The sequence below is a fragment of the Molossus molossus genome, unplaced genomic scaffold (assembly GCF_014108415.1).
Source record: "Molossus molossus isolate mMolMol1 unplaced genomic scaffold, mMolMol1.p scaffold_m16_p_14, whole genome shotgun sequence".
Taxonomy (NCBI): Eukaryota; Metazoa; Chordata; class Mammalia; order Chiroptera; family Molossidae; genus Molossus; species Molossus molossus.
In genome coordinates, this window is record NW_023425349.1 from 26,149,918 (window position 1) to 26,164,207 (window position 14,290).

The window sequence follows — 14,290 nt, forward strand, 5'->3', positions numbered from 1 at the left end:
CTATTACATGTGGGACAGAGCTAGGTACATAGTGGTGAACCAGGCAGACATGGCTCCTGCCCTTATAGAACTTACAGTTTAGTGAGAGAAGCAGATCTGAAACACATTATCACTTTAGTATCAATATAATAATAATACATTGTGATGAGTGTCATGAAGAAGAAAAAAACCCAGACGAACTGCGGTACTGTGTTGGATGCTGCCAGGCTGTGGATAGGACTTAGTTTAGAATGGAAGGTCATGGCATTTAAGCTGAGAACCCTGAGGTTCCAGCAGCAGTTAGCCAGGGGACACCAGGAGCCCAGAGATCAAGGGCACTGTATTCCAGGCAGAGACACCGAGGGTGTGAGGCCATGGGGCCTAATGCATGTTCCTGTGTCAAGGAGCAGAAAAGCCGGTGACACTGGTAGAGAGAGTGGGGACTGGCTGGGGATGAGCTGGGACTCGGCAGGGCCAGATGATGCAGGGCTTGGCGATAAGGGGACCTAAGTGACCATAGCCCATGGAGACATTACATACATGTGTTCCATTTTATGCTGTTTTCTTCTTTCATTGAATATTACTTGGTGTGCCTGTTCCCATATTTCCAAATAATCTTCATATTTATAAGAATGCTTCTTGATGCATAGACTGTGTTTTGTTGTTTTGAAAGTACTTTTATATCCATTTTCTTGGTTTTTCACAGCAATCCTGAGAGGTATGCATTGCATTTCCTGTTTCATGGTGAAGAAACTATAATAGGTTACTAAGGTAGCTAGAGGTCAGAGGAAGTACTGAATCTTTTGGTCCCAAATGTACCATGGACTAATTCCATTGACATTATTGGGAGCTTTATAGTAATCCAGCAACAGAGTTTTATTTTATGTTTATTCTCTATTGCCAAGATTTAGATTGTTTTCATTGTTTACTGTTATAAATAAATTACTATAAAGATTTTATACAGCTAGCCTTTTCTTACCTTTGTATTTTTTCTTAAGCCAAAATCTCAGGAGAGTAGGATTATTAGGTCAAAGGGAAATGGCCCTTGAAGTCTATGATCAGATGTCAGATGTCCTTCCAAAGAATTAAACCAATTTAAAAAGCTACCATCAATGCATGAGGCTATTGTTCCAGGAGGACAGATCTGGCTTTGTTTGTTTGTTTATTTATTTATTTTTATCTTCACCCGAGGACATTTTTTTCCATATGTTGTTCAGATAGAGTGGGAGGGGGAGAGAGAGAAACATCAACGTGAAAGGGACACATTGAGTGGCTGCCACCCGCACGACCAACCAGGGCCAGGGACAAACTGCAACCGAGGTACGTGCCCTTAGTGGGAACCGGACCCTGGTCTATCCGGACCGTAGGCTGACGCTCTAACCGCTGAGCCAAACCGGGTAGGGCTGGTTTTGTTTTTTTATATCCTCACCCAAGAATATTTATCCATTTATCTTCAGATAGAGTGGTAGGGAGAGAGAGAGAGAGCGAGAAAGAGAAACGTCGATGGGGGAGAGACACATCAGTCGATTGCCTCACACATGACCTTGATCAGATTGCTGGGGACTGAGTGCAACCGAGGCACGTGCCCTTGACTGTCTGAGGGCCAATGCTCGACGCACTGAGCCAAACCGGCCAGGGCTGCAGGTCTGGTTTCAGAAATTGTTTTTCCCTCTAGCATTTCTCTGATTTTATCTTAAAGATTTCACTTTAGTTTGCGCAGACCTAATTGAGGTATATGGTGTCAAGGATGGGTCTTCAAATAATTTTTCTTTACACTCATATCATGTCATTCCAGCAGCTTTTATTAAACAGTGATTCCTTTTCCAGTTATTTTGGGACATTTATCAAAGTCTCATGTCTGTAGGGAGCTGTTTCGGGGTTATTTGTTTGGTCATTTGCTGAGCAGTTTTTATTTTATTTTGATGCTGATATAGCACAGAGTGTGCTATTGCTTTGGACACTCCGAGATCTGGGGTACCTCATTGTCCCACACTTCCCTTTTTACCTCTCAGAATATTCTTTGATAGTTTCATCTCTTTCTTTTTCCCAGTGAATCTTATTACCTTATCAAGTTCTAACAAGTATCCTCTCACTGTTTTAATGCTCCAGGGACATTTGGTAATGTTTGGAGACATCTTTTGGCTGTGCCTGATCCTTCGCAGGGGTGATTGGCATGGCGGGGATCTAGTGGGGGGAGTACAGGGATGTGGGAAGCATCCTCAGTTCACAGTGGAGTCCCTTCCACAGTCACCTGGCCCACAGTGTCAACAGTGCTGCTGTTGGCAAGCCCTGCTCGCTCGGACGGTCCTGTGTTCGAGCTGAGAAGTAATGAGACAGAGGCTTGGATTGGCGCTTTGGTGCTCCCCAGAGCAGCTCCATGTAGCAGCTCACTTAAACTTCAGAATTATTCTTTTCAACACTAAAAGGAGCCTCCTGAGTTTCTGACTTTGGTGAGAACACCTTTTGAAAACAGTGTTCCTGTCCTGGGGGAGAGATGTGGAGGGGTGGGTAAGTACCAAAACAAGATCTAGAAGAGTTTTCTATAATGGTTTAGACCAGTAAAGCATCGCTTTTCACTTCTAAGCTATTTAGGAGGGACGATGTGAAGGAGAAGGGCTAAGGTTAGGGATAGGGGAGAAATCTTATTTGGATATGAGTGGAGCCAGAATGGCAGGCCTGGCAGTAGTCAGGTCAGGTTTCTAGAAGGAGGCTGTTAGGAATGGAAGTGCCCAGCCCGGGTGGGTGGCTCAGTTGGTTGGAGCATCATCCAAAGGTCGTGGATTCGATTCCGGTCAGGGCACATACCTAGATTGTGAGTTGATTCTGGGTCAGTGTGCGTATGGGAGGCGACTGATTGATGTTACTCTCTCACATTGATCTCTCCTCTCTCCCCCTTTTTCTTCTTCTCTCTCTAAGAATCAATAAAAACATAGCCTTGGGTGAGGATTAAAAAAGAAGCCTAGAACATCCCTCTGAGTTTGGAAGGGTAATTTTGTGTTCAGTGACAGTTGTAATTTTAGAGGTACAGAGTAAAAAGGTATGGATTAAATTTTGTCTCTCGTGAGTTTTCTGATTTGGGTGGTGTGAGCTGTGGAGGCCATCTCTTCATTCGTACATGTTAGTGACTCAGGTTAGCAAGGGCTTTGAGATCAATAATCTAGATACTCTGGTAATGGGGAAGGGGGTGTAAGGAGGTTGGGTGCATGGTGGTTAAGAGCAGAGACCCTTGGATCAGACTGGCTTTGAATCCTGTCTGTTAAATGGCTCTTCCATTTAACAACCTTCTAGCCTTGGGCAATACAGTAACTCTTTTAAGTCTCAGTTTTCTCACCTGTAAAATGAGTATAATAATAGTGCTAATGGGGTTGTTTAAAGGCTAAATGAATTAATATATGTAAAATACTTAAAGCACTGGTATTTAGCCATTATTATTATTATTATAATAATCAGTCTTTTTCTTACCTCTTTTACTGATCTTCTGATGCCCACTGGCTTCAGAAGCTGAAAATGATTTGTAAGATGTTCTTTGTTCCCTTTGCTGTCAGTGCCATGGGAAGATCCATTCATTTTTTTTCAATCAACCAACATATTTTGAACATCTGCTGCCTTACAGGGTCCTGGATGTAGGGGCTGCAGAGATGTCTAGGAACATAAGAATCAATTCATTGGGTCAGATCAGTGATCAGGAAGGCTGGTGATAGACATGGCTTGGGAGAGGCAGCATGATGAATACGAAAGGACAGATTTAGGGGTCAGGCGATCTGGGTTCCAAGGCTGCTGGGCTCTCTTACCAGCTCATAACCTGTTTGAAGCTTAGTTTCTTTACTTTTGAAATGGTAATGATACAACCGACCTCACAGACTTACTGTGAGAATTGAATGTTAGAGATGAGATGTATAAAAATCCCAGGTACACAGTAGAGGCTCAGTGTTGACTGTAACTATATTAAATCTATAGGCCATGAGTTCATTTCTCCTGTATGGAACCTGTTGACTTTTTTTGACCATGCTACCTCGTGGAGCCATTTCCCGCCTGGGTCATAGTGTCAAATAGAATTTTACGTGGCCTTTGGGGTTGGACAGAACTGACTGCTAATTTCAATGTTGCCACTGACTAGTTTATCCTTTCTCGGACAATAAAGGGTTGTTCTAGGGATTCAATGAAATAATCCATATATAATGTGCTTACTACATATTGGACTTTAAATAAGTGGTAGCTACTATCTATCCTACAAGTACAAATGGTAGTTTCAGAGCTTAAGGTTAATGACTGTCTTACTCATAGTCTTTCCTTTTTTCTGAGTTTATTATTCTTTTCTGAATTCATTCTCAGTTATGCCATTTTTAGCAAGTTTTATTCCTGTCTGTTAATATTTGTGATTTTACTTAGCTGTAAGCTTGGAATGCATACAATTTTATGTTCTGCTTTTTTCACTTAATATTATATGGTCAGTACTGTCTACATTTCATAAACATTGTTGTAATGACAGCTGGTTACATTGTTGACTAGATGTACCATAAATTAGTCATTTTCCGATTGCTGTGCACCTGTTGCCAGTATTTTTCAATTACAGGGTTTCAATGAACAAATAATTTCATATATGTCGTTTTTTGATAGTTAGTCCTATAGGATATATTTCCAGTGATATTACTTGGTCAAAGGAGATAAACATGTCTTTTGACACATACAGCCAAATTGCTTTCCCAAATGGCCCAATGGTTTGTATTTCCATCTTCATTATTTTGTACATTTTAGTTCATTCTCTTACTCAGGGAACATTTTGAAGGCCTCATCGTGTGTTAGGCTTAGTGAGAAAACAGTGATACCAGGGAGAAGCTGTGCTAAGAGCTGATAAAGGCAGGGAGCACCTGGGGACCCCCCAGGAGGGACTTCCACTCAGCTGGTGGAGGAAGCCCAATGCCATTTGAAAATTTGGAGAGTTCAGTGTGTGTTGCCTTTTTGTGACTATTGATAGAAATATTTAGTAAGACCAGCTCCATCTTTGGTCTCGGAGACCGTATTAACCGCATGCCTTCTTTCAAAGAGGGACCCATTTGTCTTTTATGTTTTTCCCAGTGTGCTATCTATAGCGAACTATTCTTCATAGTTATATGCTAACAGTGTTTTGTTTTGTTTTGGTTCCATTTCTGGAAAATTTAGGAAACACAGGAAAATATTTTAAAAAACCACCCATTTTCTTATCACCTCAGGACATCCACTGTTACCATCTTTATATTGCCTTCCAAAGAGAAGATTTTTTAAAAAAGATGTTAATGTTGAACTATATCAAAGGCATTTTTAAATAAAATGGGCTGTTTAAAATTCCAAAAATTCAACAACAAATAATAAAGAGAAACCCCAAACAATCTGAAGCACCAAGCAATAGCAGAAAGGTTAACTTAATTATGATCCATACACAGTGTGGAATATTAAGTGGTCATTAAAACCCATATTAAGGAGAATATTGTGAGAAATATCTCTGACAAAAATAAATTAATTTAAAAAAGAGAGAGAATATTGTATATCATGGAAAACACTCCCAGTATGATGTTAAGGAAAAAAGCAAAATACAAAACTATGTATGATGTATAATCTCAATTTTGTAGAGAAGAAATATTATTTATGTATACATAGAATAAAGATGGAAAAATATTAACAGAGAATCATTGTTAGCTCAATTTACTAGAGGTTCTCCCTGCAAAGTGGGATTAGGGGTAGTTTACATCTACTTTTAACATTTTTAATTTCAATTTTTCTACCAAAAAATATATAGACTTGAAGATCAAGAAAAATATTCTGTTAAAAGAGAAGGGAGCATTTCATACTGTGTCTCCTGACTTTATGGTTCCGAAGCCACATTGGTAATTACTCTTACCCACAAGTCCCTGTTGAGTCTTCGGGCTCTTTGGTGTGCATCCTAATTAGAGCACCGGAGTCTAGAAATGAAAGGAAGAAAGAGGTGAGAGACTTCAGGAAATAAAACTACAGACAGTCCTCGACACAAGATGGTTTGACGTAGTTTTTCGACTTCCATTGGTTCGAAAGTGAAACACATTCAGTAGAATCTGTATTTTGCATTTTGAATGTGCATCTTTTTCTGACCTAGTGAGAGCAGCTGTAAGCAACAGCTCCCAGCAGGACACATGATCACGAGAGTCAACAGCCCATACTCTACAGTGTATTCACTGTGTGAGATGATTTTGCCCACCTCTGGGCTAATGTAAGTGTTCTGGGTGTGTTTAAGGTAGGCGAGGCTGAGCTGTGATGCTCAGTAGGTTAGATGGATTAAATGCATTTTTGATTTACAGTATTTTCAACTTACTATGGATTTACTAGGGCATACCCCATCGTAGGTAGATGAGCATATGTAGTTGTCTGAACACCACGGTTTCAATTAAATTATGTCTAATGATTTCCATCCTGTCCCTGTGCTTATTTCTTGGTAACTCCTTGAGGCAGGGATTTCCAGAAACCTCATTGCTTTAACCGTGGATCGTGCTTACCTATACGTTTAATGATCTTCTAACCCCCCTGGAGAAGATGGTGACCAGACCTCGCTGAATGGAAGAGGACTTTGCCCTCTTCCCAGCTCCTTCCATTCCTGAGTGTGTGGAGGTCAATGTGGAACTCTGTGTGAATTTCCATTGTTCTTTGGAGCAGAGGTGGAGTGTATTTAGCACAGCAAGGCCCCATTGCCCTGGCCCTGCTCTTTCAATAGATGGCCATACATACCGATACTGTGCTGATGCTGGGGATGCAAAGATGACTGGGCCCCAGTGCTTCCCTTCAGGGTGCTCCCACTGCAGTGAGGAGGCCAGTGTCAGAAATGTATTTCAGGGGCTCTGTGACTGTGGGAGCTTAGGAGAAGGACATTATGCCTGGTTGACTTTTGAAGAATGAGCAGAAATGAGCCAGAGGAAACAGGATGGGAAGCATCTTTCCTTTTTAAAGGAAGCGCAGAGGTATGGAATAGTATGTTACAAGGTGAGAACTGCAAACAGTGAAGTGTTATGAAAACTTAGAGAGTGGTGGGAGAGGCTGGAGAAGTTGATCCAGTTGTTCCATGGACTTTGCTGTGGATTTCCCAAAGCCCGATAGCGCCAGGCATCCACTGATTGTTTGAACTCACAGTGCTCTGTCTCATTTCCCACTCAGTTTCAGTTGTTGCTGGAAGTGGCCTGGCCTCTGTTTATCTTCCTGATCCTGATCTCCGTTCGGCTGAGCTACCCGCCCTACGAACAGCATGAGTGTGAGTATCGAGCATCCTGCCTGAGACCCGCCACTGGCAGGTGAGATCCAGGCAATGGGCCTGGGCTCCGTTTGACCTTTCCCAAGACACAGTCTTTAGGAAACACTGTAAATGGTTTGGAACAGAAAAGCTAGGCTCTTGATTTTTTGATAAGTCGTGAGCTCAGGCAACTATTTTCAGTCCTAGTGAATGGTGATAATAATAACTATAATAATAGCCAATGTCAGTTTCATATGTTTTAAATAGTGAAAGTAAAAGCACCTGACTGATAGTTCGGAAAGTGGTGATTACCGAAGGCCCCCAAGGCAGTGCCTTAACACCACCGGCAGCCGGTCCCTGCCAGGCTTTGTCAGATGCACGGTGTCTTTATTACACAGGTGCAAATCATGGCACGCATGATTTTAAGCAACATTTGCATAGAGTATCTCGGATTGACTGAGACTATTTTATTTGATTTTCATAACAACCTTGTATAATAGACTTTATTATTATCATTAGCTTGATAAGTAAATTGTGGCTCAGAGAAGGGCAGAGACTTATCCCAGGTCACACATTTAATAAGTGACAGACATGAAGTAAAGCTCAGGTCATCTGACTCCCAAATCCTGTGTTTTGATTGTAGCCTTTACCGTGAGTATAGAAAATGCAGTAGTGGCCAAGAACACAAACTCTAGATGTCAGGTTACTTGAGTTTGAATCCTGACTTCAGCAATTACTAGGTGATCACACTGGGCAAGTGACTTAGCTTCTTGGTACCCGACTTTCCTCATCTCTATATTAATACCTATACTATATGGTTTTTGTTATTTACCAATCACATCTTTCTTTCCTGGCTGGGCTTGCTGGATGGATTGACACTACCGAAATGTCCCAGTCTAAGTGATCAACACTTACATAGGGGGTTTAGCTGGAACCTCTGTTCCACTGCCCCTATAATTTTTCCTATCATTAACCAGCTCTGCCCGCACTCTGCCAGCCTCATGGACATAAGGTACATGAGATACTGTTCTTCAGTAAAGGGATGGTTCCAGGGTTACCTTTTAATTGTGTTCTTGGTCTGGTCCACAGCACTTAGGCAGTGGTTCTCAACCTTTCTAATGCCGCGACCGATTAATACAGTTTCCCATGTTGTGGTGACCCCCAACCATAAAATTACTTTTGTTGCTATTTCATAACTGTCATTTTGCTACTGTTATGTCTTAAGCGACCCCTGTGAAAGGGTCGTTTGACCCCCAAAGGGGTCACGACCCACAGATTGAGAACCGCTGAGGGAGTTATTTACCTGCTAATTTGTTAGTATACATTATATATATGTTCAAGTTTTAATTTTTTAAAAATGTTTTTTGTTGATTTTAGAGAGAAAGGAAAGGAGAGAGAGAGAGAAACATTGATGAGAGAGAGACGTCAACATGGATCAGCTGCCTCCTACATGCCCCTCACTGGGGATTGAGCTTGTAACCCGGCATGTGCCCTGGCTGGGGCTCAAACCGGCAACCTCTCGGTACATGGGTCAGTGCTCACCCATTGAGCCACACCGGCCCGGCTAGTCAGGTTTTAAAAAACCCCACGAAACTTCAGGAGCATTCTACCAGGTGTGATTTTCAGGTTTCACCAAAAAGGGAAAGAATATAAAATTTGTGGGAATGGGAGGTGATTCTGCCTTCTCTTTGGAACCCCAAAGACGGAGGAGCAACTGCATATTTGGTTTTATTTAAGTATTACCCTAAGTCCCACTGGTGTGCACGTTTTAGGGAAAACTCACTGTTTTCATCTGCTGGCCTGTTCTCTGGAATGATCACAAGTAGCAAGATGATGTAGTAGAAACAGGTAGACTTTGGATCAAATGGGGGTTTGTTTGTATCCTGTCTCTGACACTTGCCAAGGTTGTGATCTTGAACAAGTTGTTGAATTTTAACCCAGAGTTGTCTGAGTCTAGGTAACAGATTCTCAGAAACGTTGTGGAGCTTTTATACCTGTAGAATGCAGGAAGCCTTTGCCTTCTACCTGTGAACAACTCGCAGCCTCACTTCCTGTTCTCACTCCCTTCTAGGGACCTGCTGGAAGGTAGATTGCTAAGGCGAATCCTGCAGCCATGTCTCTCCCCTGGAAACAAAGGATTAGTGTATAATTCTTCCCCATAAATCTTTCCCAGTTTGACCCAGAGCCAACAAGGTCCTCATTACTTTCCTGGGTACTGGGAGTCCATTATGCTATTTGATTGTCATCCTGTGCACCTGTGTCAAGTCTTCTCCCTGCTTTTGCTTGTAAAAAATAAGGTGGGACAAAACACGCAGGGGAGGGTCTTTGCTTCAGCCACCAAGGTATAGCTTGAAATACCGTCACCTTCCATTGCCCTGTGCTGCCGGGACCAACATGCCCCTGTCCTTGGTGCCAGAATCTCCGGGAGGTTAAAGGGGAGACTCCCGTGGTCCTTCGAGTACTTGGTTGGGTTACATAAATCTTTCCTGCATGAGGAGCAGCTGACTCAGGCAAGGGACCTTGTTTGGTTTTCCTTGAACTATTAACAGGGAGATAAGGAGGTTAACTGAGTAAATGTTGAACAGGCCAGAGTCCCTGTGGAGTGGCCACAGTGATCAGATCTTGTTACATCCTTGCTGCGGATGTTGCCTGTCTGGTTGGAATATGGAGAGAAGAAAAAGATGGATAGAAGCGCCCTGGTACTGAAATGCAGTGTAGCCAGTCCTGGCTATGGGTTAGCTTCATCTGCATGAAAATAGTTAAGGTGACTAAAACATGGTTTCTGCTTTGGAGGAAGGTTGTAGCTGTGAGATCTGGAGTATTCCTAGCAGGACAGTAGCAGGGTAAGTACTTTTGTAGGCTCACCACCCCAGGGCCTCAGTAATCCCAACAGGCCCATTCCTGGAGCCTTTATACTGCGTGGTGCAGTCTGCTACGTGCTTTGCCTGTAAACACTCATTGAATCCTTACTGTAGCGCTATGAAGTCACTGTATTTTCATCACCGTTTTACAGATGAGGAAACAGAGATAGAGGTTCAGTGGCTTGGCCAAAGTCTTTGCATAGTTTGTTGTAGGGCCTGGATGTGAATCCCAGTTGGCCTGACCCCAAAGCCAGGGAGCTCCACAGCTCTTTGCCCCCCAGAGAGCGTGGTTCTCGACGGTCGTTGACTCTTTGGGCTCACAGACACCCTGAGACTGTGATGAGCTTCCGCCGTGGCCTTTCGGTCCAAGGAATTCGCACACACTTGTCCTCAGGTTAAGAGCTCCGGCTCCAGGGCACGTTCACCTTGAGGTGCTCAGAAGCAGCACCCACGGCAGACGGCCACACACAAACGGTGCCTGTGACACTCGGGCCAGCCAGACACACCCAGCCGTGCTGTCTGTCAGACGCTCCTCCTGACAAAGGGAAAGGAGAGCGAGGAGATGAGCTGTTGAACAGGGCTCCTGGTTTCCATGAGGGACACAACAGCGACAAATGTCGCTTCACAGATGACCTCTGACCCCAAGTTAGCATGTTCATTAGGTGCCTTTGAGGAGCCTGTGTGAACTGGCAGATGAGGTGAGACTCATAGGTTTGGCCGACAGAGGGCAGTACAGAGGGGATTGAGAAGGGCTCAGGTACACAGGGGGGCGCAGGTATGAGGGAAAGAGCATGGGTTTGGATCAATGGAAATGTGGGTTCAGTCCCCAGCCCTGCCCATTGATTCCCTGAGTGTTCCCCACCAGCCACTGTCATTAAGAGTATGAAGGAACTGAGTTGGCTGAGGTCACCCTCAGGGCCCTGCTGTGACTCTGAAAAGTGAGGTGGGCGGTGGAAGGTGAACTAGTGACCGAGTACTAGCTGTGGCCAGGCCCTTTCTGCGCATGGTCGAATCTGCCCCTCTCGCCACGTCTCCACGGTTTGTGCCACGGATCCCATTCTCCACGTCATGTTCAGTAGATGAAGAATCGCTATCTGATGTCAAGTTTCCAACTCAGGGTTGGATTAGTCAGAGGTGGCAGGTTTCTGGGATGGGGGAGGGGACAGACAGATTTGTGATGGAGACTGTATGGAACCAATAGAGATAAAGATCAAGTCCCCAAACTGCTTCAAATAACTAATGTTTCTCTTGTGTTTTTCTTCTCCTCGATGTCGACAGGCCACTTTCCAAACAAAGCTATGCCCTCTGCAGGAATGCTTCCCTGGGTTCAGGGGATTATCTGCAATGCCAATAACCCGTGTTTCCGTTACCCGACTCCTGGTGAGGCGCCCGGGGTTGTTGGCAACTTTAACAAATCCATGTAAGTACCAGACCAGATTTTCTTTCCCAAACTCGTCAGTTCATTCTTTTCCTTCCCTTCTTAGCCGCTGGAGAATTTTGAATGGTTGGATTTGAGCGAAGTTGCTTTCATAAAGGTTTGTGTGATGAAGTTGCAGAATGGGGGCAGGCAGAATTGCTGTCTGACTTAGGGCTATGTAGCTAAAAATCATGTGGCCGGGGGCGGGGGTGCATGTTCCTCCCCAAACTGGCTGATGCTGGGAAGGGAAGACAACGAGTGCTGGGGACACATCTACTCCCCGTGTCCGTTCGCCCACTCATTTAGCAGACATTCACTGCACCTGACCCACCGGCCTGGGAGCCGGGAGGGGTAGGGAGAAGGTGGGCACAGGAAGGGGCCTGCTCTCCAGAGCTCACCGCCATGCCCCCTCTGTCCTCAGTGCCTATCGCTGCAGTGTCCCCCTGTCTGGTCTTTCTCTTTTCTGGTGTGAGCTTCCTGAGGCCAGGATGCCACGCCCTTCGCTTTTGTTTTCCTGGCTCCTGACTTCAGCACCAGATATATGTACGGGTTTGACACGTGTTTGCTGCATGAGCCATAGAAGTTCCTGAAGGGCACAGAGCCGTGTGTGGGCAGAAGGGACTGTCGGAGATTGTGGAGACAGGCCTAGGAGGCTGGCGCCGGGGCCGGCAGGGCCACACTGCAGTGGTCTCGGACCCTCGGCTTTGCAGCTTTCACGGGCCCTTTTTTCTATGCAGAAATATGAAAAACTTTATTTTATAAGTGCATCAGTCTAAAGAGGAATATGATCCAGGCTGGATTCATCTTGCATATATTCATTCTGAATTTTTGGTTTTATTCTGATTTTAAAAGAAATTAAAAAATGTTTTGTGTGGATCCCAAGAGTATCCTGAGCCCTAGGTACTGTGCCTACTGTGACTCATGGATAAGTGGGCTGTGGGTGAGAGTGTGTGTGAGTGTGTGTGTGTGTGTGTGTGTGTGTGAGTGTGTGTGTGAGTGTGTGAGTGTGTGAATGTGTGTGTGAGTGTGTGAGTGTGTGTGAGTGAGTGTGTGTGTGAGTGTGTGTGTGTGGTGTGTGTGAGTGTGTGTGTGTGAGTGTGTGTGTGTGTGTGTGTGTGTGTGTGTGGAGTGCTTCCTGGAGAGGAGGCACATGGGCTGGGCCCCGAAGGAGGTGGCAGGGTTTGGTGGGGATGTGGGGAAGGGTATCTGGGGCAGGGCTGGTGTGGGGTGTTTAGAAGCACAGCGAATCAGTGAAGCTGGGCATGGGGAGCACAAGGAGTGGGGGACCTGGCAGCCAGGCTGGGGCATGTGTACCAGGCAGGTCCTTCGAGTGGGAGAGGCAGCTGGCCTAATAGAGCTTTTGTGCTTTTCTCGTATTCCCTGCAGTGTGTCTCGCCTGTTCTCAGATGCTCAGCGGCTTCTTTTATATAGCCGGAGAGACACCAGCATGAAGGACATACGCAAAGTGCTGAGAACATTGCAGAAGATTGAAAACAACAGCTCAAGTAAGCCAAATCCGTGCTGTGTGTCAGTTTGTAACTGGAACTTGACCTGCACCAGGGAGAGAGCAACTCAGGCGGCCTGGTGCTCGTCCCTCTTGGCTCTTCCCTACTGGCTTTTCCTCCTCTGTGGCTGGGCCACAAGTCCTTCCTGCAGGGGCATTGGAGAAGAAACTGGGAGGACAGGGAGTGTACTGGCCTCCTCTGGGGTGACCAGAAAAGTCCCCAGAGAGAAATGGCACACTTAGGGGGTGCAGGTTGCTTGCAACTTCATTTCTTTGGAGTTGGCCATATGGTTGCAGTGAATGGGCAGATTTATAAACGGAAATATTTCTGTGCATATAAGAACAATGAAAATCGCAACTTGATAGGGATACGTGAAAGTAAGCATTTACTTCTAAAAGGAAAATGAAATCCATCTTCCCCCTAGTTATTTGATTTAGTCTGATGGACATTTGGACTCTGATCTTTAAAAAGCAAAGTCTTGATCTCTCATCTGATAAGTGCCCCGACGTGCCATTAAGGGAGTGTCTGCGGAGCAGGCAGTGTGGCCGAGGTGCTAGCTGGCGAAGGTGTGGAGCCTCCCAGGCGGTGGCCGGCCAGCAGGCCGGGGGCGTGGGAGCAGTGCCCTGGGTGCGGCCGTGGTGGTGTGCATGGTCTGCAGAGAATGGAAGAGCAGTCGTGAAGCCCAGTAAAAGCTGGTCTTCTTTTCATCCTCACCACGGTGCTAAACAATGTCAGTCACTCCCCACGGCGGGGCAGCTGCTGCCACTGCTCAGGAGAGTTCTTTCGACGTCGCTTGGTGTTCTGTGAGGCTGGGGTGGGCTGGCCTTCTCTGCAAGGGCTCCCAGTTTGGGATCCACTTAGCGAAAGAAATGGTGTCAAGTAGAGTTTAAACCGGACTTGGATTTGAGCTCTTTCTTGGGCAGACAGAACTGTCCTTTCCCTGCGCAGGAAAAGAGGCAGGGGCCTGATGACGAAGGAAACCAAAGCTGTGATTGGTGGCACGGAGGGGGTGTCACTTCACATCAGACAGAGGGGCCCCCACCTGGACTGCATCTGGCTGCAGGGCCAGGCCTTCCGGATGCTGTTTCCTTGTTTTGTAGGCGCTGGCCCTGCACACACGTGTCTGTCCCAGCGCAGGACACAGAGAAGCAGGTGCCCAGCGAAGCATCAGTCCCTCCTCATCTACTGCAAGGCACCTGCCTGGCAGGTCGCGGGCAGAGCTCGGGTTATTCTACTGTGGAGAGACAGCGTGACCCAGGGGAAAGAGGGGACAGTGTTAGGGTGTTTTACTTTGTGGTTT

At 45.5% G+C, this 14,290-nt stretch overlaps 1 protein-coding gene across 2 annotated transcripts in view; it reads left to right on the plus strand.

Annotated features, from left to right (window-relative positions):
• The window catches only part of ABCA1 (ATP binding cassette subfamily A member 1), a 119,305-nt gene that overhangs the window by 24,443 nt on the left and 80,572 nt on the right, over window positions 1-14,290 (plus strand). For both annotated transcript variants that reach the window (XM_036261650.1, XM_036261649.1), the window contains exons 3-5: window positions 7,135-7,228; window positions 11,347-11,488; window positions 12,872-12,990. In XM_036261650.1, the coding sequence (XP_036117543.1) occupies window positions 7,135-7,228; window positions 11,347-11,488; window positions 12,872-12,990 (355 nt within the window). The remainder of the gene's footprint in view (window positions 1-7,134; window positions 7,229-11,346; window positions 11,489-12,871; window positions 12,991-14,290) is intronic.